At 31.9% G+C, this 23,819-nt stretch overlaps 1 protein-coding gene across 3 annotated transcripts in view; it reads left to right on the plus strand.

Annotated features, from left to right (window-relative positions):
- The window catches only part of LOC135123356 (bone morphogenetic protein receptor type-1B), a 371,222-nt gene that overhangs the window by 223,200 nt on the left and 124,203 nt on the right, over nt 1-23,819 (plus strand). Inside the window, exon 2 of one of the 3 annotated variants that reach the window (XM_064047923.1) lies at nt 1,145-1,187. The exons of the other annotated variants lie outside the window; for them this stretch is intronic. Coding sequence (XP_063903993.1) covers nt 1,181-1,187 — 7 coding nt within the window. The 5' untranslated portion in view covers nt 1,145-1,180. The remainder of the gene's footprint in view (nt 1-1,144; nt 1,188-23,819) is intronic. 3 annotated transcript variants of the gene reach the window in all.

The following is a 23,819-nucleotide window of genomic DNA, read 5'->3' on the forward strand; positions in this document are numbered from 1 at the left end:
AAGTTCTTTATAGCCTTCTTAGCAACGTACCGTCCAACTTTTCCGTTATTTTTGGATCACCCAATATGTGTACAAGTCAAATATAGATTGATGAGCGTCATGGAATCTGTAGTTTCACGGAGCGGAGATAAATGTGTCGCTTGGGGCAGTTTTTTCGTCACAAGCAAAGAGGAATTGCGGCTCTCTGTGTGTTCCACTCGTCGTAGAAGGAATTGCGTCACTCCGCGTAAGGGGATTAAGATTTTCTAAAATAAGTGTGTTGTGTGCCACTACATACCGTAAACCTAGATCCATTAAATTAATGGATGTAAATCTTTGTTTTTTGGACATAACTTATCTTAACCTGACCTAACCTAACTTGACCTGACTGTTTATTTCGTAAAAGTTAGCGGACTCTAACCAGTCCACGTAAGAGGTAACATGACATTTTAAAGACAATAAATGTGGAAGTTCTTTACCAAGAGCCCGACTTTGGGTTCATCAAAACAGAACGTTATTGTATCGTCGTAATATATCGAAATTTGAACTGAAGTTGTCGTCATTGGTCAGACTGACAATAGAGGCTTCGGTTGGATGACTAAGCGCCCCATTTCACAGTTACCATTTCATATGGGCAAATGATAATGGGATAAAATCACACTTCTTATTATAAGGAATTTAATTGTCAGAGGGGATCGTATTATAGAAGAGTACCACCGGAAGGGGAATGAATAAGTGACTCTGTCTGTCAGAGGTAACTCCAAAGCTATTGCATCAATTGTTCAGATATTTAAAAATTTTATTTTATGGGTTATCTCAGGAGCAGCTGTTCATAAGGGAGTACTTTCACAGTGACATGATTGTGCAAGATTAGTGGGAGTAGAAAAATTTTGATTACATTGACTAGAAGGACAGCTTACCAGAACAAACATATTTATATTTAAAACATATACAATTATCTCCTAGAAATTTGCAAAGTGTAACTGTTTGTTTGCAATTAATTATTCATAATTGATAATAATAATAATAATGACCTGACAATTCTACAAGTTTTGATAGTGTACCTAGAAGGTACATTGTCAAAAATTGGAGATATATGTGACATGTATTGTGGTATTGTAACGCTAGCTCTATGTGGTTTATTAATTTTGTCTTTCTTTTTCAGGTGAGTTGAACATTTGACTCATAGAAACCTGCGACTATGTTGGGTAAGATTTACTTTAAATTCGTCAGTGTTGTGTTTGTCGCCTAGATTCGCACCTGGTAACAGCAGCACATCCTTGCACATTTCTCCATCGCGTCGTCAAAACCTCAGAACCATCTCTCGAACGCTGACATTTGCAAAGATCAACCGAAAAAGTTCAAAAACCCTGACCACGTTGCCGTCCAAACCCAAACCCAATATCTGCATAGTCTAGACTTCCAGATCCAGCTCCAATTCCGCCTCCCACTCCTCGTATTCCACATAATAAATTCTCACCGCCGATAATTTTATGCTAGCCAAACACATAATCACGCTTCTGCATGCGTACGCTGGGACAAGTCCTCGAAAAAATGTCGCAAAAAACGCGCTAACCGGTCGACCAGCAGACCGGACGATGGCTCGGACGTGTTTATTTAAGGCCCCGTGGAACCCAATCAATGACTGCTCGGTGCACAAGGAAATGGCTTCACTCTCGTCGCACAGCCTAAGGACATCCTCGAACAGAAGAGCCTCCGCATGTGAACGTGCTCTCGGCAATCTTAATCGCATGTTTTACTCGAAAAGCCGGTGCCGAGACGACGACTTTTCGTTTTTTCGCAGTCTGGGGAGGCGCTTTTCCGGGTTCCCGCAGACGTCTCCGCGAAAGCCGTAACGTCTCCTGGGAGGTGCGGCCGCGGAGCTCGCCCGATTTCCGGCTCATTGATAAATCGTGGAGACGAGATGAGCGCGCTCGGAACGGGATTATGAAAAATGGCCGATAATAACACGGTTCAGTAATTATTGTGATGCGAGGTTACGATGGACGTTTCGCGGTGGCTTTGGGAGGGGGTTTATCGGTGGACGGGGGCGAAAGGTCGTGGTTTTTTCCTTTTGAGCGAGATTATTTTTACGAGTTTGTTATCGGGGAATAGTGAGTTATTTGTTTCGGGGCTGTCGAAAGATGGAGATTGGAAGGTGATAAGGGGACTAGGAAGGTTGCGATAAGAGTTTCAAGGATGATAGATGATGATGTTTTGGTTTGGTTTGTTTGTGTTTGGGACGATTTCGAATGTGGTGGCGGAAAAGAGGAAATTTTGATGCAGTTACAACAAAACAATGCAATACCATGACCGATTTTTTTTAATTTTAGCAATTTATTTAAAACGTTGGAAATTGTAATAGTGTTTTTCATAAAAGATTCTCCGCTAAGGTTGTAATGTTTTCGTATGAACATTAATGTTATATTAATGAAATTTAAAAAATTAATATTAGCGAATAAATGTAAATTCAAGAATTGAAACATCAAAGCAACTTGCTATTAAATTTTTTATTGTCGAAAATAAAAACTAATTGCCGCAGAACCGAATTGTCACCGCATACATAAAATTTGTCTCAAAATGTTGACCTTTCCTCTATTAAAATCATAAATTTATTTTGATTATCAGATACTGGCGTTCTAAGAGTAACTAAGCTTTTTTTAATGCAATATTTTCGAATAAAGGTAGTTCAGATAGTGACTGCTTTTTCTTAATGTTGACGTTAAGTTTTACAATTTGTTTTCTAGATTACGTAACAAACTTCGTCAAACTTATTAAGAGTACTTACATTGACTTAGAGATCGCAGGGCGTCGATTGAATTTTGAACAATTTTGACACTTTTCGACAATTTTCGGAATTTAATACAGACATTTTCTTATAGATTTCGATCTACAGAGATTAGTTTCGTCCTCATTTCTTCGATAACTCCTACTATTTTTCCAGAATCGCCTATTGGAGGAATATTGCAATTTTTTGTATAAAAAAAAAAATTTCAAACCGAATATTGCTAAAGTCTTGTTCCGAGACCATGAATACCCTTTATTTCTGGAATCAGCATGTCGAGATCCATATCCCTGAATTTTTTTGACATTTAAAACCGAGATATTAGAAATATCCGGTTTGAAAATCAATTTTCACAAAAATTCAAAAACTTGCAATTTGAATCGAATGAGGGATTCTAGAAAAATTGTAAGAGTTATCGAAGAAATAAGGATGAAACTAAATTCTGTAGGTGGAAATCTGTAAATAAGAATTTGGTCGAAAATTGGCCAAAATTTTCATTGAAAAATTCTGATTTTGAAAAAGTCGTCAAAAAATTTCCAAAAAATCACAGATGATATAGATTTTAACTTTCTAATTCCAGAAAAATAGCGTATTCATGCTTCCGCGGCGAGACTTTAGAGGTGTTCGGTTTGAAAATTTATTTATTTTTTTTTAATCCAAAAAACTGCAATATTCCAATGGGCGATCATGGAAAAGAGTTCTCGAATAAATGTGAAAGGTCCTAACATCTGTTGGTTGAAATTTGAAAGAAAACATCTTTCGTTAGGCTCCGAAAATGGTCAAATATTGCCGAAAGTTTCGTGGCTGGAAGGATTTTGAAAACTTTTGCTTTCGAAAAGTTGTCAAAAATTACCAAAAAATTTAAGGATATTGATTTCGATGTTGTGATTCCTCCAGAAATAAAGTGTTCGTGGTTTCAGGACAAGATTTTAGAAATAACGGTTTGAAAATAATTTTTTATAGAAAGCCAAAAAATTACAATATTCCAATGGGTGATTTTGGAAAAATAGTAGGAGTTATCGAAGAAATGAGGACGAAACTAACTTCTGTTGGTCGAAATATATAAAAAAAAATGTCTTTGATTAAATTTCGAAAATGGACGAAAACTGGCCAAAATTTTCATAAAAAAAATTTGATTTTGAAAAGTTGTCCAAAAAAAATCTGAATAAAAAATTCAGGGATATGGATCTCCACGTGCTGATTTTAGAAATATAGCGAATTCATGGTATGTGGAAAAGATTTTAAAAATATTCGGTTTAATTTTTTTTTTTAACCAAAAGACTGAAATGTCCAATGGCGATTCTACAAAAAGAGTTATCGAAGAAATGAAAAAACTAACTTCTGTAGGTCGAAATATAAAAGAAAATATGTCTTTGGTTAAGTTTCGAAAATGGACGCAAATTGGCCGAAATTTTCATGGCGGGAAAGGTTTTGAAAAATTTTGCTTTCGAAGGAAGTTGTCAAAAAATTCTCAAAAATTCAGGGATTTTGATTTCGACGTCCTGATCCCAAAAATGTTGCCTGTTCATGCTCCCGAGGTAAAATTTTAGAAATATTCGGTTTGAAAATAAATTTTTACAAAAGTACAAACAATTGCGATAATCGTATGGGCGATTCTAGCTAAATGGACAGAGTTATTGAAGAAATGAGGATGAAACTAAACTCTGTAGTTCGAAATCTATGAGAAAATGTGTTTGGTTAAGTTTTGAAAAGTGTCGAATATTGGCCGAAATTTTCATTGAAAAATTCTGATTTTGAAAAAGTGGTCAAAGAATTGCCAAAAAAGTGACGTGTTGATTCCAAATATACTTAATAAACGTATGTAATCATTTTTTAATTGTGGAAATAAATAATCTATTCTAAATATAGCATATTCATGGCCCGTGGCAAGATTTTAAAAATATTCGGTTTGAAAATCATTTTTTTTTAAGAATCCAAAAAAACTGCGATATTCCAATGAACGATTCTGGAGTTATCGAAGAAATGAAGAAGGAACTAACTTTTGCAGGTCGAAATCTATACGAAAATGGTCAAATATTAGCCGAAATTTTCGGGTTTTCGAAAATTTTGCTTTCGAAAAGACGTCAAAAAATTCAGGAATATTGAGTTCGATGCGCTGATTCCAAAAATAGAAAGTGTTCATGGACTCGGGACAAGATTTTAGAAAGATTCGGTTTGAAAATAATTTTTTATAGAAAGTCAAAAATTGCAATATTCCAATTGGCGCTTCTGGAACAATAGTAGTAATTATCGAACAAATGAGAACGAAACGAACTTCTGTAGGTCGAAACCTATAAGAAAATGTTTTTCGTTAAATTTCGAAAATGGTCGAGAAATTTTCGTTAAAAACAATTTTCAAAACTTTGCCTACCATGAAAGTGCTGCTCATATTTGAATATTTTCTTATAGATTTGGATCTACAGAAGTCAGTTTCGTCCTGATTTCTTCGATAAGTCCCGCCATTTTTCTAGAATCGCCTATTGAAATATTGCAATTTTCGACTTTTTATAAAAATTTATTTTCAAACCGACTATTTCTTAAATTTTGCCACGAGAACGTATACACAATATATTTCTGGAATCAGCAAGTCGAAATCTATATCCCAAAATTTTTTGGAATTTTTTTGACAACTTTTTCAGAATGAAAATTTCGACCTTATTTGGACCATTTTCGAAATTTGACCGAAGACATTTTCAATAGATTTCGAGCTACCGAATTTAGTTGATCCTCATTTCTTCAACAACTCCTACCATTTTTCCAGAATCGCCCGTTGGAATATTGCAAATTTTTGGCTTTTTAAAAAATTTATTTTCAAACCGAACATATCTAAAATGTTGCTCCGAAACCATGAACGGGTTGTAAAGTATTATTTCTGGAATCAGCACGTCAAAATCTGTATTCGTGAATTTTTTAAGGAATTTTATGACATTTTCCGAAAGCAAAATTTTCAAAACTTTTCCCACCATGAAAGTGAGGCTCATATTTGAATATTTTCTTATAGAACGTAACCAAAGATTATTTTCTTATAGATATCGACCTATAGAAGTTAGTTTCGTCCTCATTTCTTCGATAACTCGCACCATTTTTCTACAATCGGCCATTGGAATATTGAAGTTTTCGACTTTTTATAAAAATTTATTTTCAAACCGAATATTTCTAAAATTTTGCCACGAGAACATATACACAATATATTTCTTGAATCAGCAGGTCGAAATCTATGTCCCAGATTTTTTTTTTATTTTTTTGACAACTTTTTCAAGAACAAAATTTTTGAAAATGAAAATTTCGGCCTAATTTCGACCATTTTCGGAATTTAAGTATTTTTTTCTCATAGATTTCAAGTTCCTGAGATTAGTTTCATTCTCATTTCTTCGATAACTCGTACTATTTTTCCAAAATCACCCTTTGGAATATTGAAAATTTTTAGCATTTTACAAAAATTTATTTTCAAACCGAATATTGCAGTTATTTAACATGAATAAATTATTATTATTTTTTTCTAAAATCTTGACGCGGAATCATGAATACGCTATTTTTCTGGAATTAGAATGTTTAAATCTATATCATCTGTGATTTTTTGAGAATTTTTTGACAACTTTTTCAAAATCAGAATTTTTCAATGGAGATTTCGGCCAATTTTCGACCATTTGCTTATAGATTTCAACCAACAGAATTTACTTTTCATCCTCCTCAACTTGGCGAAAGACATTTTCTTATAGATTTCGACCTACCGAATTTAGTAGTAGCGTCGTTTCTTCAAGAATATTGGAATATTGCAATTTTTTTACTTTTTACAAAATTTATTATAAAATTTGAATATTTTCTTATACAACTTAATCAAAGATCATTTTCTTATAGACTTCGACCTACAGAAGTTAGTTTCGTCCTCATTTCTTCGACAACTATACCATTTTTTAGAATCGCCCATTAGAATATTGCAGTTTTCGACTTTTTAAAAAAAAATTAATTTCAAACCGAATATTTCTAAAATTTTACCACGAGAACGTAGACACAATGTATTTCTGGAATCAGCAGGTCCAAATCTATATCCTAGAATTTTTTGGAATATTTTTCGACAACTTTTTCAAAAGCAACATTTTTGAAAATGAAAATTTCGGGCTAATTTCGACCATTTTCGGAATTTAAGTTTTTTTTTTTTAATTTCAAGTTACTGAGATTAGTTTCATTCTCATTTATTTGATAACTCGTACTATTTTTCCAAAATCACCCTTCGGAATATTGAAATTTTTTAACTTTTTACAAAAATTTATTTTCACACGGAATATTTCTAAAATTTTGCCACTAAAACGTATACACAATGTATTTCTGGAATCAACAGGTCGAAATCTATATCCTAGAATTTTTGGAATTTTTTTTTGACAACTTTTTCAATAGAAAGATTTTTGAAAATGAAAATTTCGGCCTAATTTCGATCATTTTCGGAATTTAAGTATTTTTTTCTCATAGATTTCAAGCTACTGAGATTAGTTTCATTCTCATTTCTTCGATAACTCGTACTGTTTTTCCAAATTCACCCTTTGGAATATTGAAATTTGTAGCTTTTTACAAAAATTTATTTTCAAACCGAATATTTCTAAAATTTTGCCACGAGAACGTATACACAATGTATTTCTGGAATCAACAGGTCGAAATCTGTATCCTAGAATTTTTGGAATTTTTTTTGACAACTTTTTCAAAAGCAAAATTTTTGAAATTGAAAATTTCGGCCTAATTTCGACCATTTTCGGAATTTAAGGATTTTTTTCTTATAGATTTCAAGCTACTGAGATTAGTTTCATTCTCATTTCTTCGATAACTCATACTATTTTTCCAAAATCACCCTCTGGAATTTTGAAATTTTTTGGCTTTTTACAAAAATTTATTTTCAAACCGAATATTTCTAAAATCTTATCCTGAGACCATCAACACTCTCTATTTCTGGAATCAGCACGTCTAAATCAATATCCCTAAATTTTTTGGGGATTTTTTTTGAAAATTTTTCGAAGACAAAATTTTTCAAAACCACGAAAATTTGACAGTTTTCGGAAATTTGCGAAAAATATTTTCTTGTAAATTTCGACCTAGAGAAGTTGGTTTGGTCCTTATTTCTTCGATAACTCCTACTATTTCTGCACAGTCGCCCATTGGCAGTATTGCAATTTTTTGGCTTTCTATAAAAAAATATTTTCAAACCGAATATTTCTAAAATTTTGCCACGAGAACGTATATACAATATATTTCTTGAATCAGCAGGTCGAAATCTATGTCCCAGATTTTTTTGGGATTTTTTTAACAACTTTTTCAAAAACAAAATTTTTGAAAATGAAAATTTCGGCCTAATTTCGACCATTTTCGGAATTTAAGGATTTTTTTTCTTATAGATTTCAAGCAACTGAGGTTAGTTTTATTCTCAGTTCTTCGATAACTCGTACTATTTTTCCAAAATCACCCTCTGGAATATTGAAATTGTTTGGCTTTTTACAAAAATTTATTTTCAAACCGAATATTTCTAAAATCTTGTCCCGAAACCATGAATACTGTCTATTTCTGGAATCAGCACGTCGAAATCAATATCCCTAACTTTTTTAGGGATTTTTTTTTTTGAAAATTTTTCGAAAACAAAATTTTTCAAAACCACGAAAATTTGACCGTTTTCGGAAATTTGCGAAGAATATTGTAAATTTCGACCTAGAGAAGTTCGTTTGGTCCTTATTTCTTTGATAATTCCTACTATTTCTATAGAAATTTATTTTCAAACCGAATATTTCTAAAATCTTGCCGTTGAAGTCTGTATCCCTGATTTTTTTTTGGGATTTTTTTTTACTTTTTCAAAATCAAAATTTTTCAATTCAATCCTTACGAAAATTTCGGCCAATATTCGACCATTTTCGGAACTTTACCAAAGACATTTTCTTATAAATTTCGACCTACAGAAGTTACTTGGTTCTCATTTCTTCGATAACTCTCAATTTTTTGGATTTTTAAAAAATACCATTTTGGAATTTATTTGGATCATCTGATTTCATTAAATTTTATTTCGTTACCATGACGATCATTTCTTCGTCCTCGACATCGGCAAGATTTTTGGAAAAGTTTCCATATTTTGGAAGAAAAACAAAAATTTTCTTTTCAGCCATTACCTAGTTTATGTCAACAGTTTTTTACAAGCAAAAAGCTTTGTTTTCTTGACGTTTTATGACTCCTAGAGAATGAAAAAGCCGGTCTGCCGTTTCCTTCTCTCTACCGTGTGTGTGAATATTTATTAGATATATTATGTCCGAAACTACTGGACTGATTCTTGTCAAATTTTATAGATACTTTATAAATATCGTGTAGATGATAAAACCCTAATCGAAATTGTCGGATCATCCCCACCAACAATATGATGACGTCAGCCTCATAAAATAACATTCTCGTGTAGTTGTATTTTATGAATTATCTTTTTACTCCTCCCAAAATTTGATGATGTCATGTGAAAATTTTGGAATCTGCCAAAATATTGCGAATTTATGAGTGTAAACTTGTGGTTGAAAATCGCCAAATTTTTGAAAAAAGAATGTTCATGTTGGTTTAAAATCTAATCGTCTCACTCGGTTTGACTTTTATTTTTAGAAGGAATTTTACAATCTCGATATAATTTGTTTAGATTTTATTTAGGACACTTATAACAGATGTTTTGTGTTATTGCGAATTTCGTGAAATCGTGACTCCTGTCACAAGATCGAATCGTGACTTATAAAAGGTTGATTTTTCTTGGAAAAAAAACAAATTTGTTTCTTTAGATTTTTTTGCTGTCTACGTATGTTTTCCATAGTCTTATTAAAATATTGAATACATTAAAATTTAAGTGTTTAGAGTTCCAAAATTAAAGACAGTCTCTTTCTCTATCTCTTGTGGACAAATTAGAATATTGAAAAATTACAGTTAGGTACTTTATTAATTCACTCGATATTTCGAAAGCAAGTATTTGAAAGCTGTTACGTACACTTATGTTGAAAGAAAAAATAAAATATTCCAAGCAATAAATAGTATTTTTATGAAATTGTGTTTAATACAGCGATAAATAAGCTTCTCTATGGAGGAAGTACCGTCATAAGGTACCATCTCTCGATCCGTGTGGCCTCGCTCCTCGCATTACGTAATATCCACCCAATTTTTTCCCATCTAGTTTTTTTCGCTTCCTCCTCCCGAAACGCCATTTCGTCTCGAGACCACATCTCGTCACCCACCATCGCCCGAACTCCAAGAATCGCCTCCAGCCGCCTTCGACACCATGAATGAACAATATAATAATTGCTATCGACCGGTTGCGTGGGTTTCCAGCACACCTGTGTTTGATTTTTCATCAATTTCCCACAATTCCTAGTACGTTTATAACATTTTCGAAGCGGAGGTGTATCATACCGGGCAGGTGTGACTCGAACAGTCCGTCTCCTCTCCGGCTCGCTTCTTTATTAATATTCAAATTGATTTTTGTGTACGATTCCATTAGCACTTGAGGTAATGTAATGCTGGGTGTGGGTCGTGCCGTTAAAACTTTCGTATTCGTATGGTAATTTTTCGACGGAGATGCACAAGAACTAGTTCTTATCGACGCATCAGCGGCCGACCGTGAAATGGTACTTTTCGGCCTGACGATTTCCGATTTTCGACGGGTTCTGGGTTTATTTGGCTGGGAGCGAGAGACGTGACGGGGATTAATAGATTAATTAAGTCGGATGCGGGATGGATATGGGCAGGTAGATGGGATTGGGTTAACAAAGGAGAGAAGGTGAGAAAGCTAGGAGAGTTCTTGGTATGGTGCGAGATTTGTTGTTGTTGGGATGATTGCACATATTAAAGCGAGGTTGGCACAGGTAAAATTTTTAGGTGTCAAAAGGAGAGCTTTTTTCTTTTTTGTGGTGTTGGTTCGTAATCATGAAAAAATTCAATCTCGTAATGGTAATTTATGGAACTCATTCAGAAGTAGCTATTTGTTATTCATGACAGCTAAAGAATTATCGGACATTGAGATATTACTATTGTTTTGTAATTGGTTTTGTATCGAGAATGTTATTTTTGTATCCGGTAAGATTTTTCTTGGACGATACAATAGCAGGATTAGTGAGAATGTAATTGAGAGAATTATTTTTATTTTTGTTTTGTTTCCTAGCGTGAGCAATTTCATATTTTCCTGGCGTTTCGTAACTCCTATAGAATGAAAAAACAGGTCACCCATTTACCATTTTTAAAATAACATGCTTCTGCACTTGTAGTTTATTAATCCGCCCTTATTTTTTATCGTAAACATCTAATTTTTTGAGGAAAAATTAAAACGGTGAAACAAGATTTGACAATTTCACACACTAAGGATTTTTTTGTTTATCTGTTTCAAAAACGTCTTTTCAAAATTTTTCTGGATGAATCCGACAATTTGCTGACGTCATCTCGAAATTTGCTAGATAAATCCTATTTAAATTTTACGAAGCTAGATATAATATGCTTTTCACTTGTGGTTTCTTATTTAGCTGTTTTTATGTATATTTCTGAGAAAAAAAATCGAAATTTTACTGAAAAATTAAAACATTTGGCTTAGAAATTCCAAGATCGACAAAATTGTTCCACAAAATTTTCCAAATTTTCTTAGAAACTACTAATATATTATTAAGTATTATCAATAAAAAATCTTTAGTTGAGTCGATTTTACTGTTTTAAAAAAATAGAGATCCCCTGTATCTTTCTACTCCTTACGACAGGGTTGAGAATCCCTACTGTTGTGTTTTTGAAAAAATACATGAAGAATTTTGGGATTCAAAAATTTCTAGGAAGTAGATTGGTTAAAATTAGTCAAAATTTTCATAAAGTACTGAAAAATTTTGCTTTTTAAAAAATTTCTAAAGAATTCTGGAATATAGATATAGATATAGGTGCAAGATTTGAGAATATTCAGTTTGAAAATAGTTTTTTTTTCCAAAAACCGCCAAAATTATACATGCCAGTTTAAAAATTCGATTTTGAAACCAAATATGTATTTCGAAAATCTTAGTTCGAAACCATAACCAAGTTTTACGATTTAGCTCAACAAGATTTATATCCTAGACTTTTTTTAACTTTTTTGGGCAACTCGAAAAAAGCTATTTTTTTAATATGAAATTTTTTACTTTTTCTGAGCACCATCGAAAGTTATTAAATGAGATTATTTTGTAGATTTCGACCTCTAGAAGCTATTTTCAGCTTAACTTCCTCGGAAAACTACTTTTATTTTTCCAAAATCGCTCATAAGAAATGTGTTAATTATTACGAACCTTAAGAAAATTGAATTTCAAGCCGCATATTTCGGAAATCTGGGTCGAGGACTATAAACAAGCATTAATATTGGGATTAGCTCGTCCAGATCTATATTTCCCATTTTTTTGTGGACTTTTAGATAATATTTCCAAAAACTCAAAATTTTCGGGTACCCTGAAAAATTTAAAACATATTTTTTTGTTCGATCTCCATATGTTGTGTTCCGCCTCATTTCTTGGAAAATTCGTATGATTTTACCAGAATCGCCAAAATTATACATCCCAATTTTAGATTAAATTAAAAATTCGACTTTGAAACCAGATAGGTATTTCAAAAATCTTAGTTCGATACCTTTAACACGCCGATTGTTTCGATTCAGCTCAACAAGACTTATATTCTAGATTTTTTGAGGATTTTTTAACAACTTCGAAAAAAGTTCAATTTTGAAATATGTACCTATGAAATTTTTGACTTTCCGACCACCATCCAAAAATTATTAAATGAGATTATTTTGTAGATTTCGACCTCCAGAAGTTGTTTTCGACAGTCACAAATACGGATTTAACCATTATACTGTCTAATGGTATCGGCAGAGTTAAATCCTTATTTATGACCGTCCCATCACGAGCAGTCTAATCTATTGTTAAGGAAGTTACACAATGGGGTACTATCATAAAACCGAATTAGAACTGGGGAAATTATACCCTCAATTTTTTGTGGATTTTTTAACAACTTCGAAAAAAGTTCAATTTTGAATACCTATAGAACTTTAGATTTTTTCCGAGCACCATCCAAAAATTATTAAATGAGATTATTTTGTAGATTTCGACCTCCAGAAGTTGTTTTCGGCTTAATTTCCTCGAAAATGACTTCACTTTTTCCAAAATCGCTCGAAAATTTTTACGAATTAAAAAAAAAATTCAAGCCGAATATTTCCAGAAATCTGCTTCCGGCACTATAAACACGCATCGATTTCGGGATCAGCTCATCAAGATCCTAATTTTAATTTTTTTGTGGACTTTTAGATAACTTTTCGAAAAACTCAAATTTTCCATGCTTCCTCCTTATGAAGCTTTTGACTTTTTTTCGAGTACCTTCGAAAATTTAGAAGGGATTCTTTGGTTGATTTCGGTCTCCACAGGTTATCTTCGACTTCATTGTTTCGAAAATTCGGACCATTTTTCCAAAATCGCCAAAATTACCTATACACGACAATTTTTGGGATATGTTAAAAATTTGACTTTGAAAAACAAATATTTCGAAAATCTTAGTTCGACACCTTTTTAGATTTAGCTCAACGAGATTGATTATTTTTCCCCCAGTTCTAATTCTGTTTTATGGTGTGTAAAAGTTGACTTCTTTAACAATAGATTACTATTGCCGGTGATGGGACAGTCATACATAAGGATTTAACCATTATACTGTTTAATGGTATCGGCAGAGTTAAATCCTTATTTATGACCGTCCCATCACGGGCAGTCGAAATCTATTGTTAAGGAAGTTACACAATGGGGTACTATCATAAAACCGAATTAGAACTGGGGAAATTATACCCTAGATTTTTTGTGGATTTTTTAACAAGTTCGAAAAAAGTTCAATTTTGAATATCTATAGAACTTTTGATTTTTTCCGAGCACCATCCAAAAATTATTAAATGAGATTATTTTGTAGATTTCGACCTCCAGAAGTTGTTTTCGGCTTAATTTCCTCGAAAATGACTTCAATTTTTCCAAAATCGCTCGAAAATTTTTACGAATTTAAAAAAAAAATGTTATCTTCAGCCTCATTGTTTCGAAAATTCGGACCATTTTTCCAAAATCGCCAAAATTATACCTGACAATTTTTGGGATATATTAGTTCGACACCAAGTTTTTGGATTTAGCTCAACGAAATTTATAATGTTTCCCCAGTTCTAATTCGATTTTATGGTGTGTAAAACTTAACTTCCTTAACAATAGGTTATTACTGCCCATGTTAGGACAGTCATAAATCAGGATTTAACCAGTGTACTGTATAATGGTATCCGCATAGTTAAATCCTTATTTATGACTGTCCCATCACGGGCAGTAGTAATCTGCTGTTACGGAAGTTAACTGTTACACAATGGGGTACTATCATAAAACCGAAGTAGAACTGGAGTAACTATACCTTAGATTTTTTGGGGATTTTTGAACAACTTCGAAAAAAGTTCAATTTTAAATATGGAACTTTTGGTTTTTTCTGAGCACCATCGACAATTAAATGAGATTATTTTGTACATTTCGACCTGCAAAAGTTGTTTTCGGCTTAATTTTCCCAAAATAGTTCATAACAAATGTGCTAATTTTTACGAATCTTAAAAAAATAATTTCAAGCCGAATATTTCCAAAATCTGGCCACGGCACCATAAACTTGCATTGATTTCGGGATGAACTCGTCAAGATCTATATTTCACTTTTTTTTGTGGACTTTTGAATAACTTTTCCAAAAATTCAAATTTTCCATAGATCCTGGTTATGCACTTTTGACATTTTCTCGAGTAGTACCGTCGACAATTTGTAGAAGATTCCACAAGTTGTTTTCGGCTTCAGTTTTCGAAAATTTGTACCATTTTTCCAGAATCGCCATAATTATTCATGACAATTTTGGATTCAACTCAACGAGATTTATATCCTAGGTTTTTTGTGGATTTTTGAACAACTTTGAAAAAAGTTCACTTTTGACTTTTTCCGAGCATCATCTAAAAATATGAAATAAGATTATTTTATAGATTTCGACTTACAGAAGCTATTTTTAGCTTAACTTCCTCGAAAAGTTCTTCTATTTTTCCAAAATCGGTCATAAGAAATATATGTTAATTTTTACGAATCTCAAAAAATTGAATTTTAAACCATAAACACAGCTCGTCCATATCTATATTCCATACTTTGATTGTACTTAGACTTTATATAACTTTTCCAAGAGTGCAAATTTTCCATACTTCCTTCTATGGAATTTTTGACTTTTTCTGGAGAACTTTCGAAAATTTGTAAAAGATTCTTTTGTTGATTTCGATCTCCACAAGTTGACTTTGACACCAAATATTTCCAAAATCTTAGTTCGACGCCACTAAAACAACACCAATTTTTTCGTTTTAGCTCAATGAGATTTATTTTCTAGATTTTTTTGGATTTTTGAACAACTTCGAAACGAGTTCAATTTTACATATGAAACTTTTGACTTTTCCAAACACCATCGAAAATTATTAAATGAGATTATTATTTAGATTTCGACCTCCAGAAGTTGTTTTCGGCTTAATTTCCTCGAAAATGACTTCTATTTTTCCAAAATTGCTAATAAGAAATGTGTTAATTTTTACGAATTTTGAAAAAATATATATTAAACCGAATATTTCGAAAATCTTTCTCCAGGACGATAAACACGTATTAATTTTGGTATTAGCTCGTCCAGATTTATATTTTACATTTTTTGTGGACTTTTAAAATAACTTCCGAAAACTAAAATTTTTCCATACTCCCACCCTATGAAATTTTTAACCTTTTCTGGAGTATCTTCGAAAGTTTATAAGAGATTCTTCTGTTGATTTCGATCTCCACATGTTGTCTTTGGCTTCATTGTTTCGAAAATTCGTACCATTTTTCCAAAATCGCCAAAATTATACATTGCACTTTTTGGGATGTGTTAAAAATTCGACTTTGAAACCAAATATTTGGAAAATCTTAGTTCGACACCATTAACACAACACAAATTTTTTCGTTTTAGCTCAATGAGATTTATTTTCTAGATTTTTTGTGGATTTTTGAACAATTTCGAAAAGAGTTCAATTTTACATATGAAACTTTTGACTATTCCGAACACTATCAAAAATTATTAAATGTGCTAATTTTTACGAATCTTTAATAAAAAGTAATTTCGAGATCAGCTCGTCCAGATCTATATTTTACACTTTTTTCGTAGATTTTTAAATAACTTTTCCAAAAGCTCAAATTTTCCATACTTCCTCCTTATGAATTTTTTTACCTTTTTTGGACTACTTTCGAAAATTTCTAAGAGATTCTTTTGTTGATTTCGATCTCCACACGTTGTCTTCGGCTTCATTGCTTCGAAAATTTTTCCAGAATCGCCAAAATTATACATGACAATTTTTGTGTTATAAATTCGACTTTGAAACCAAATATTTCGAAAATGTTAGTTCGATACCATTAAATTTGTGACTTTTCCGAGCACCATCGAAAATTATTTCTATTTTTCAAAAATCGCTCATAAGAAATGTGTTAACGTAAAAAAAACATGGGATTTTAAATCGAATATTTTGAAAATCTGGATCCGGGACCATAATTACGATTTCAGTAGGCGAATCTGGAAAAATGGTAGGAGTTTTTGAAGAAATGAGACCTAAACTAATTTCTGAAGGTCTAAATCTTTAAGAAAATAAATGTCTTTGTTTTCATTTCGAAAAGTGACGAAAATTGGCCGAAAGAATTTCGGGGTCCCCAGTGTTTTTTTTTTATAGTTTCGAAGAATTTTGAGGGTCTCTACTGGCTTTCAGTTTCTCAATTTTTAATTTTTCAATTTTTCACCTTTTCTTTTCCTCAGTTTTTTCAGTGTTTTCTTCGATTTTATAATTTTTTGTTTATTCTCCAAAATTTCAATTTTTCGATTTTTGGATTTCTTAATTATTCGATTTTCCGTTTTATTTAATTTTCAATATTTCGATTTTACATTATTTCGTTTTTTCAATCTTGGAGTTTTTCTTCGTTAATTCACTTTTTCAAATTCTTGATTTACAATTTTTATATTTCGAAAATCTGGATCCAGTACGGGACCATATATACGATTTCAGTAGGCGAATCTGGAAAAATGGTAGGAATTTTTGAAGAAATGAGACCGAAACCAATTTCTGAAGGTCTAAATCTATAAGAAAATAAATGTCTTTGTTTTCATTTCGAAAATTGCCGAAAATTGGCCGAAAAAATTTTGAGGAGCTCTACTGGCTTTCAGTTTCTCAAATTTTAATTTTTCAAATTTTCACTTTGCTTTTCCTCAATTTTTTTCAATGTTTCCTTGGGTTTTATAATTTTTCGTTTATTCTATTCTCCAAAATTTCAATTTTTCGGTTTTTGGATGTCTTAATTCTCCAATTTTTCGTTTTATGTAATTTTCAATATTTCGAATTTACATTATTTCGTTTTTTCAATCTTGGAGTTTTTCATCGTTTCTTCACTTTTTCAAATTCTTGATTTCCAATTTTTATATGTATTTCAAAAATCTGGATCCAGAACCGGACCGTATATACGATTCCAGTAGGCGAATCTGGAAAAATGGTAAGAGTTTTCGAAGAAATGAGACCGAAACTAACTTCTGGAGGTCTAAATCCATAAGAAAATAAATGTCTTTGTTTTAATTTCGAAAATTGGCGAAAACTGGCCGAAAGAATTTCGGGGTCCCCAGTGTTTTTTTTTTTTACTTTTTGTTCCAAAGACTTGAGGGCCTACTGGCTTTCAGTTTCTCAATTTTTCACTTTTTCTTTTCATCAGTTTTATCAATGTTTCTTTCGATTTATAATTTTTTGTTTATTCAATTCTCCAAAATTTCAATTTTTCGATTTTTGGATTTCTTAATTATTCGATTTTTCGTTTTATTTAATTTCCAATATATCGATTTTACATTATTTCGTTTTTTCAATCTTGGAGTTTTTCATCGGTTCTTCATTTTTTCAAATTCTTGATTTCCAATTTTTATATTTCGAAAATCTGGATCCAGGACCGGACCATATATACGATTTCAGTAGGCGAATCTGAAAAATGGTAGGAGTTTTCGAAGAAATGAGACCGAAACTAATTTCTGGAGGTCTAAATCCATAAGAAAATAAATGTCTTTGTTTTAATTTCGAAAATTGCCGAAAACTGGCCGAAAGAATTTCGGGGTCCCCAGTGTTTTTTTTTAATTTCAAAGGATTTTGAGGGCCTCTACTGGCTTTCAGTTTTTCAATTTTTCACTTTTTCTTTTCCTCAGTTTTTTCAATGTTTTCTTCGATTTTATAATTTTTCGTTTATTTTATTCTCCAAAATTTCAATTTTTCGATTTTTGGATTTCTTAATTATTGGATTTTCCGTTTTATTTAATTTTCAATATTTCGATTTTATATTATTTCGTTTTTTCAATCTTGGGATTTTTCTTCGTTTCTTCACTTTTTCAAATTCTTGATTTCCAATTTTTATATTTCAAAAATCTGGATCCAGGACCGGACCATATATACGATTTTAGTAGGCGAATCTGGAAAATCGTTACGAGTTTTCGAAGAAATGAGATCGAAACTAACTTCTGAAGGTCCCCAGTGTTTTTTTTTTTAATTTCAAAAAATTTTGAGGGCCTCTACTAGCTTTCAGTATCTCAATTTTTAACTTTTCAATTTTCCACTTTTTCTTTTCCTCAGTTTTTTTCCATGTTTCCTTCCATTTTATAATTTTTTGTTTATTCTATTCTCCAAAATTTCAATTTTTCGATTTTTGGATTTCTTACTTATCCGATTTTTCGTTTTATTTAATTTTCAATATTTCGATTTTACATTATTTGGTTTTTTCAATCTTGGAGTTTTTATTCGTTTCTTCACTTTTTCAAATTCTTGATTTCCAATTTTTATATTTCGAAAATCTGGATCCAGGACCGGACCATATATACGATTTTAATTGACGATTCTCAAAAAATGGTAGGAGTTTTCGAAGAAATGAGACCGAAACTAACTTCTCGAGGTCTAAATCTATAAGAAACTAAATGTCTTTGTTCGAAAATTGCCGGAAATTGGCCGAAAGAATTTTGGGGTCCCCAGTGTTTTTTTTCCATAGTTTCAAAAAATTTTGAGGGCCTTTACTGGCTTTCAGTATCTCAATTTTTAATTTTTCAATTTTCCACTTTTTCTTTTCCTCAGTTTTTTTCCAGTTTCCTTCGATTTTATAATTTTTCGTTTGTTCTATTCTCCAAAATTTCAATTTTTCGATTTTTGGATTTCTTAGTTATCCGATTCTCCGTTTTATTTAATTTCCAATATTTCGATTTTACATTATTTCGTTTTTTCAATCTTGGAGTTTTTCATCGTTTCTTCACTTTTTCAAATTTTTGATTTCCAATTTTTATATGTATTTCAAAAATCTGGATCCAGAACCGGACCGGATATACGATTCCAGTAGGCGAATCTGGAAAAATGGTAAGACTTTTCGAAGAAATAAGACCGAAACTAACTTCTGGAGGTCTAAATGTATAAGAAAATAAATATCTTTGTTTTAATTTCGAAAATTGCCGAAAACTGGCCTAAAGAATTTCAGGGTCCCCTGTTTTTTTTTTTTTTTTTTTAATAATTTCGAAGAATCTTTAGAGCTACTGGCTTCATTATAAAAAAAAGAACCCGAAGAATCCTGGGATCCCCAGTATCATTTCTAAAGAATATAGAAACAATTTGGAGGGCTCCTGATATTTTGAGTTGAATAGATTTTGAAAAAATTTGGAAGGAGCTTGGGGGCAAATTTGCATACATATATACTCGTATCTCCTATACTTATACTTTTTCGTATATGGTTAAACCGGACCCTGGATAGCATTTAGGTCTCTTACAAATTATGATCTTCATTTATTACCCTTTCTCACTTCACAAGACAATAAAATTTTAGCATTACACTCCAAACGCCCACTTCGAGAGGTTATTAGGGCGAACGTACCTCTCGGTCACACTATAGCGTAGTTACATTGTACCTTCCCGCCCATTTATTCAACGAAGAAAGTAATTACCTACAATTTAGCACGTAGGCGTTTATCTATGTCGAAACATATAGTTTATCAGTCAATGTAACACATTTCAACACTATTATGTGTAACTCATCGCCGGTCATAAAACTCTAAAAACAAACACCTCGGCACAATCGGAATCAATATTTACAATCCAATCAACCTGTTCCGAGCGTAACAGCTCACATAGGCCCCTCCCCGTTTTCCGGCCTGCGACGCTTTTTCGAAAATGCGTCGCCAACTCGAATTTCGCACACGTGCGCAAATAGCAGCACTCTTTGATCTCCGGTCAAACTAATTTAACAAAGCAATCATCGCTTCTGCCCCCGCGATGATTTACAGCACGACCGACGTCGTTTCGAGAGAGGAGCAATAATTGAATTCAGCGATCACTGATTGAGTTCTGTCTGGCACATCCTTATTTAGCCTCCGCGAACAATAAAAATTCGCTTCTTTATTATGGTTAATGACTATTTGAATTGCCACCAGTAGGTAGATACTGTTATGTGGCGTATTACAAGAATAATTTCGAGAGGACGATAATCAATGGCAAACAAATGAGCATCGCGTGCCGTGGGCGGGCGGCACGAAGACTCGATTCCGTCGAAAGCATGTGCAAGCGTCAACAGGTCCGACTTTATTTTTAACGGGACGAAGACGATTTTTCGGGTGTTCGTGGCGATATTCGGGCCCGATTTTGAACGTTTTTCGTCTTTTTTCGCGGTTCTGGTTAGAATGTGCACATTTGTTTTTGACTCACGAGATATCTGATTGGTGTTGCTATGCGGCACAATCGTGTTAGAGAAAGTTATATGTAACTTGAAATTAATGGGTTTTCCAAATTCTGCCTTTGAGTTGAATTTGCAACTGTCAAAATTTTCCAAGCTGAGTATTGATGAGGCTTTAGTCACCTCACGAAGTATGAATAAAGGTTTATTTTTGTACCATAACTAATATCTCGTGGTTGTTCCTAATAATAAGCAGTGCGTGCCAAAATTTGAAGCGCATAAGCAGGTGTGACAAGGTACTTTTTATGAAAGAACTCATCGCAACAAAATTTACTGTTTTGTGCGTAAAATAGATTTCTTCATACAAGTAACCACATTCAAATTCAAAGTATAGTCTGTCTGAATGAATTTTTATTGGACACAATCTCCAAGACTACTAGACCGATTGTTGTCAACTTTTGTGTATATTAGAAATATCATGTAGATGATAAAATGCTAATTAAAATTTGGCTGATCATCTTCCCCATCAGTAGGATGACTTCATCTCCAAAACTGAAATATATTTTTTTTATTTTATAAAATAAGATACGCATTTGTGATATATGAATTAATTCTCTGAAATCTTGAAACGTTTTAAGGTTATCGAAATCCAAAAAATTGATTACGTCATCTCAAATTTTTGTAAAGGAAAGCTCACTTGAAACAACCGCGTAACACGCTTCTTTAGATTTACTTTAACATTTCTTTTTTTTTTTTTTTTTTGCTTTAACTTTAAGAAAGAGTCTTTATTCCGGCCAGTTTACCATTACTTTCAAATGACAATAGATACATACAATAATAAATATATAATTACAAAGGTTATAATAAAAAAATTTTGGATTTTTTTACCTTCCAATTTTTTCGTTTTCCAATTTTCCATTTTTCAATGTTTCGGTTTCATAAGTTTTCGTTTTTGAATCTTTATTTTTTAGTTTATCGACTGCCAAATTTTTCAATTTTTCATTACTTCAATTTTTCGATTTGGCAATTTTAGGTTATGCAATTTTTCATTTTTCAGTTTTGAATTTTTCGCTTTTTCAAGTTCATGACTTATTTTTCACTCTCCCGATTTTTTAACTTTCATTTCCTCGATTTTATTTCACAATTTTTTGTTTTTTTCATTTGATTTATTTTTTTGAATATTTCTTTCTGTTTTGCGTTTGTTCAGTTCTTCAAATTTTCAATGTTTGATTTTTCAATTCTTTGAGTCTCCAGTTTTTAAATTTTTCGATTTTGGAAATTTTGGATTTCTCAATTATCCGATTTTCAGATTTCTTTAAGTTTCAATATTTCGATTTACAGTATTTCGTTTTTCGAAGTTTTAAGTTTCTCAATTTTTAATCTTTCGACTTTTCAATTTTTCGTTTCTTCAGTTTTTAATAATAATAATAATAATAATAATAATAATACGTTTATTCATTCCAACAGACGTTAGTCTATGGTGGACATGTATACACAAAAAGACATTAAATTCAGCTTAAACTAAACTTACAATTTAAAAAAAATCTAAAAAAAAAAATTAAATCTAACATCAGAACAAATATTATGTACATATATTATTGTGCATATCGTGCTAATAACTTTTTTTTGAAAGATGCTTTATTAAAATTAGCGTGAAAAATATCAATGCTATCGTCTAAAGTACAGTTATTATAAAGTCTAAAACATGTAATTAAGGGGCTATTAAAGTGATGATAAGAATTTGGAATTTGATAGTAAAAAGTGGATGGATTTCTGCACAATAAACGAGGAACACAAAAGTTAATATTATTTAGTAACGCTGGACAGAATATATCACCACGCACCAATTTCTGCAAAAATACAAAACAAGCAATATTTCGTCTATACTCGAGAAAATTTTCATTCACTATATTAAGAAGAGCTCTTTGGTTACAATGACTAACAGGATAACAGTTGAACATTTTAAAATACAGATACTTAGCAAATTTCCTGTTAACGTTTTCTATAATATTAATATAAATTTGGTGATGAGGTCTCCAAATTATAGAACAGTATTCTAATTTTGACCTAACTAGACTATAATAAAGCTGTTTAATACATAAAATATTATTAAATTCTTTAGTATTTCTACAGATGAAGCCAAGTGTTTTGATAGCTGAATTTGTTATATCAATGATATGAGGAACAAATGACAATGCAGAGTCTACAATTATGCCTAAATCGCGTATTTGATTACAGTTTTCTAGCAAAGTTCCATTAATATTGTAATAAAAATTAAAATTAGTGTCTTTCCTGGAGAATGTAATTTTTCTACATTTTTTTTTATTAAGGCTTAACTTATTCTGTTCACACCACAGCGCTAATTGATCTACATTATCTTGTAAAACTAAACAATCTCTGTTCGTTTTTATTACTTTAGCTATTTTTAAATCATCGGCATATATAAACGCTCTACAACTAATAACATTTAGGACATCATTGAAGAAAACAGTAAATAACAGCGGGCCTAGGTTTGAGCCTTGAGTAACTCCGCTGTTAACAGGAAATAATGTTGACTGGACTCCATGAATTTCAACAAATTGTTCCCTACCAAACAGGAGATTTCTAAAAATCATTACTAGCTGATGACATATTCCTAATGTATCAAGTTTTTTTAACAATATGCAATGATCTACTCTATCAAAAGCTTTGGATAAATCAGTGTATATGGCATCAACTTGAAAGCGATTATCTAAAGCCAAGGATACGTATTCGGTGAATTCACATAAATTGGTGAGAGTGGATCTTCCTTTTATAAATCCATGCTGTTCTAAGGCAATTGTTGAAATACAGTGGGTATACAGGAAGTCTGACATAATACATTCAAATAATTTAGCATAGTTCGATATAAGTGCTATCGGTCTGTAATTTACAATGTTAGCTTTGTCACCAGCTTTAAACACAGGAAATACACGAGAGACTTTCCACATTTGTGGATAAATAGACGACTTTAAAATTAAGTTGTATATATGACATAAAGGTTTTAACAAATACTGAAGACAATCAATCACTAAAAATGCCGGTATATCATCTGGACCACAAACGAAATTTGGTTTAATTTTTTTCGCAGCTTTTAAAATATCACAGTCATTAATCACAGGCAGGTTGAATATGAGATTGTTATCACAGACAGAATTATCACAGATGGAATTATCACAAATAGGATTATCACTTACTAAAGAGCATCGGCAGCTTCCGCAGTATTCACAGTTAATTTTATTACAACTTGATGCAACACAGGGTTTATGGTTGTCATTGGTGTA

This window comes from Zophobas morio, unplaced genomic scaffold, assembly GCF_036711695.1.
Source record: "Zophobas morio isolate AGI-343-1 ecotype UQ-CSIRO unplaced genomic scaffold, CSIRO_AGI_Zmor_V1 ptg000006l, whole genome shotgun sequence".
Lineage (NCBI taxonomy): Eukaryota > Metazoa > Arthropoda > Insecta > Coleoptera > Tenebrionidae > Zophobas > Zophobas morio.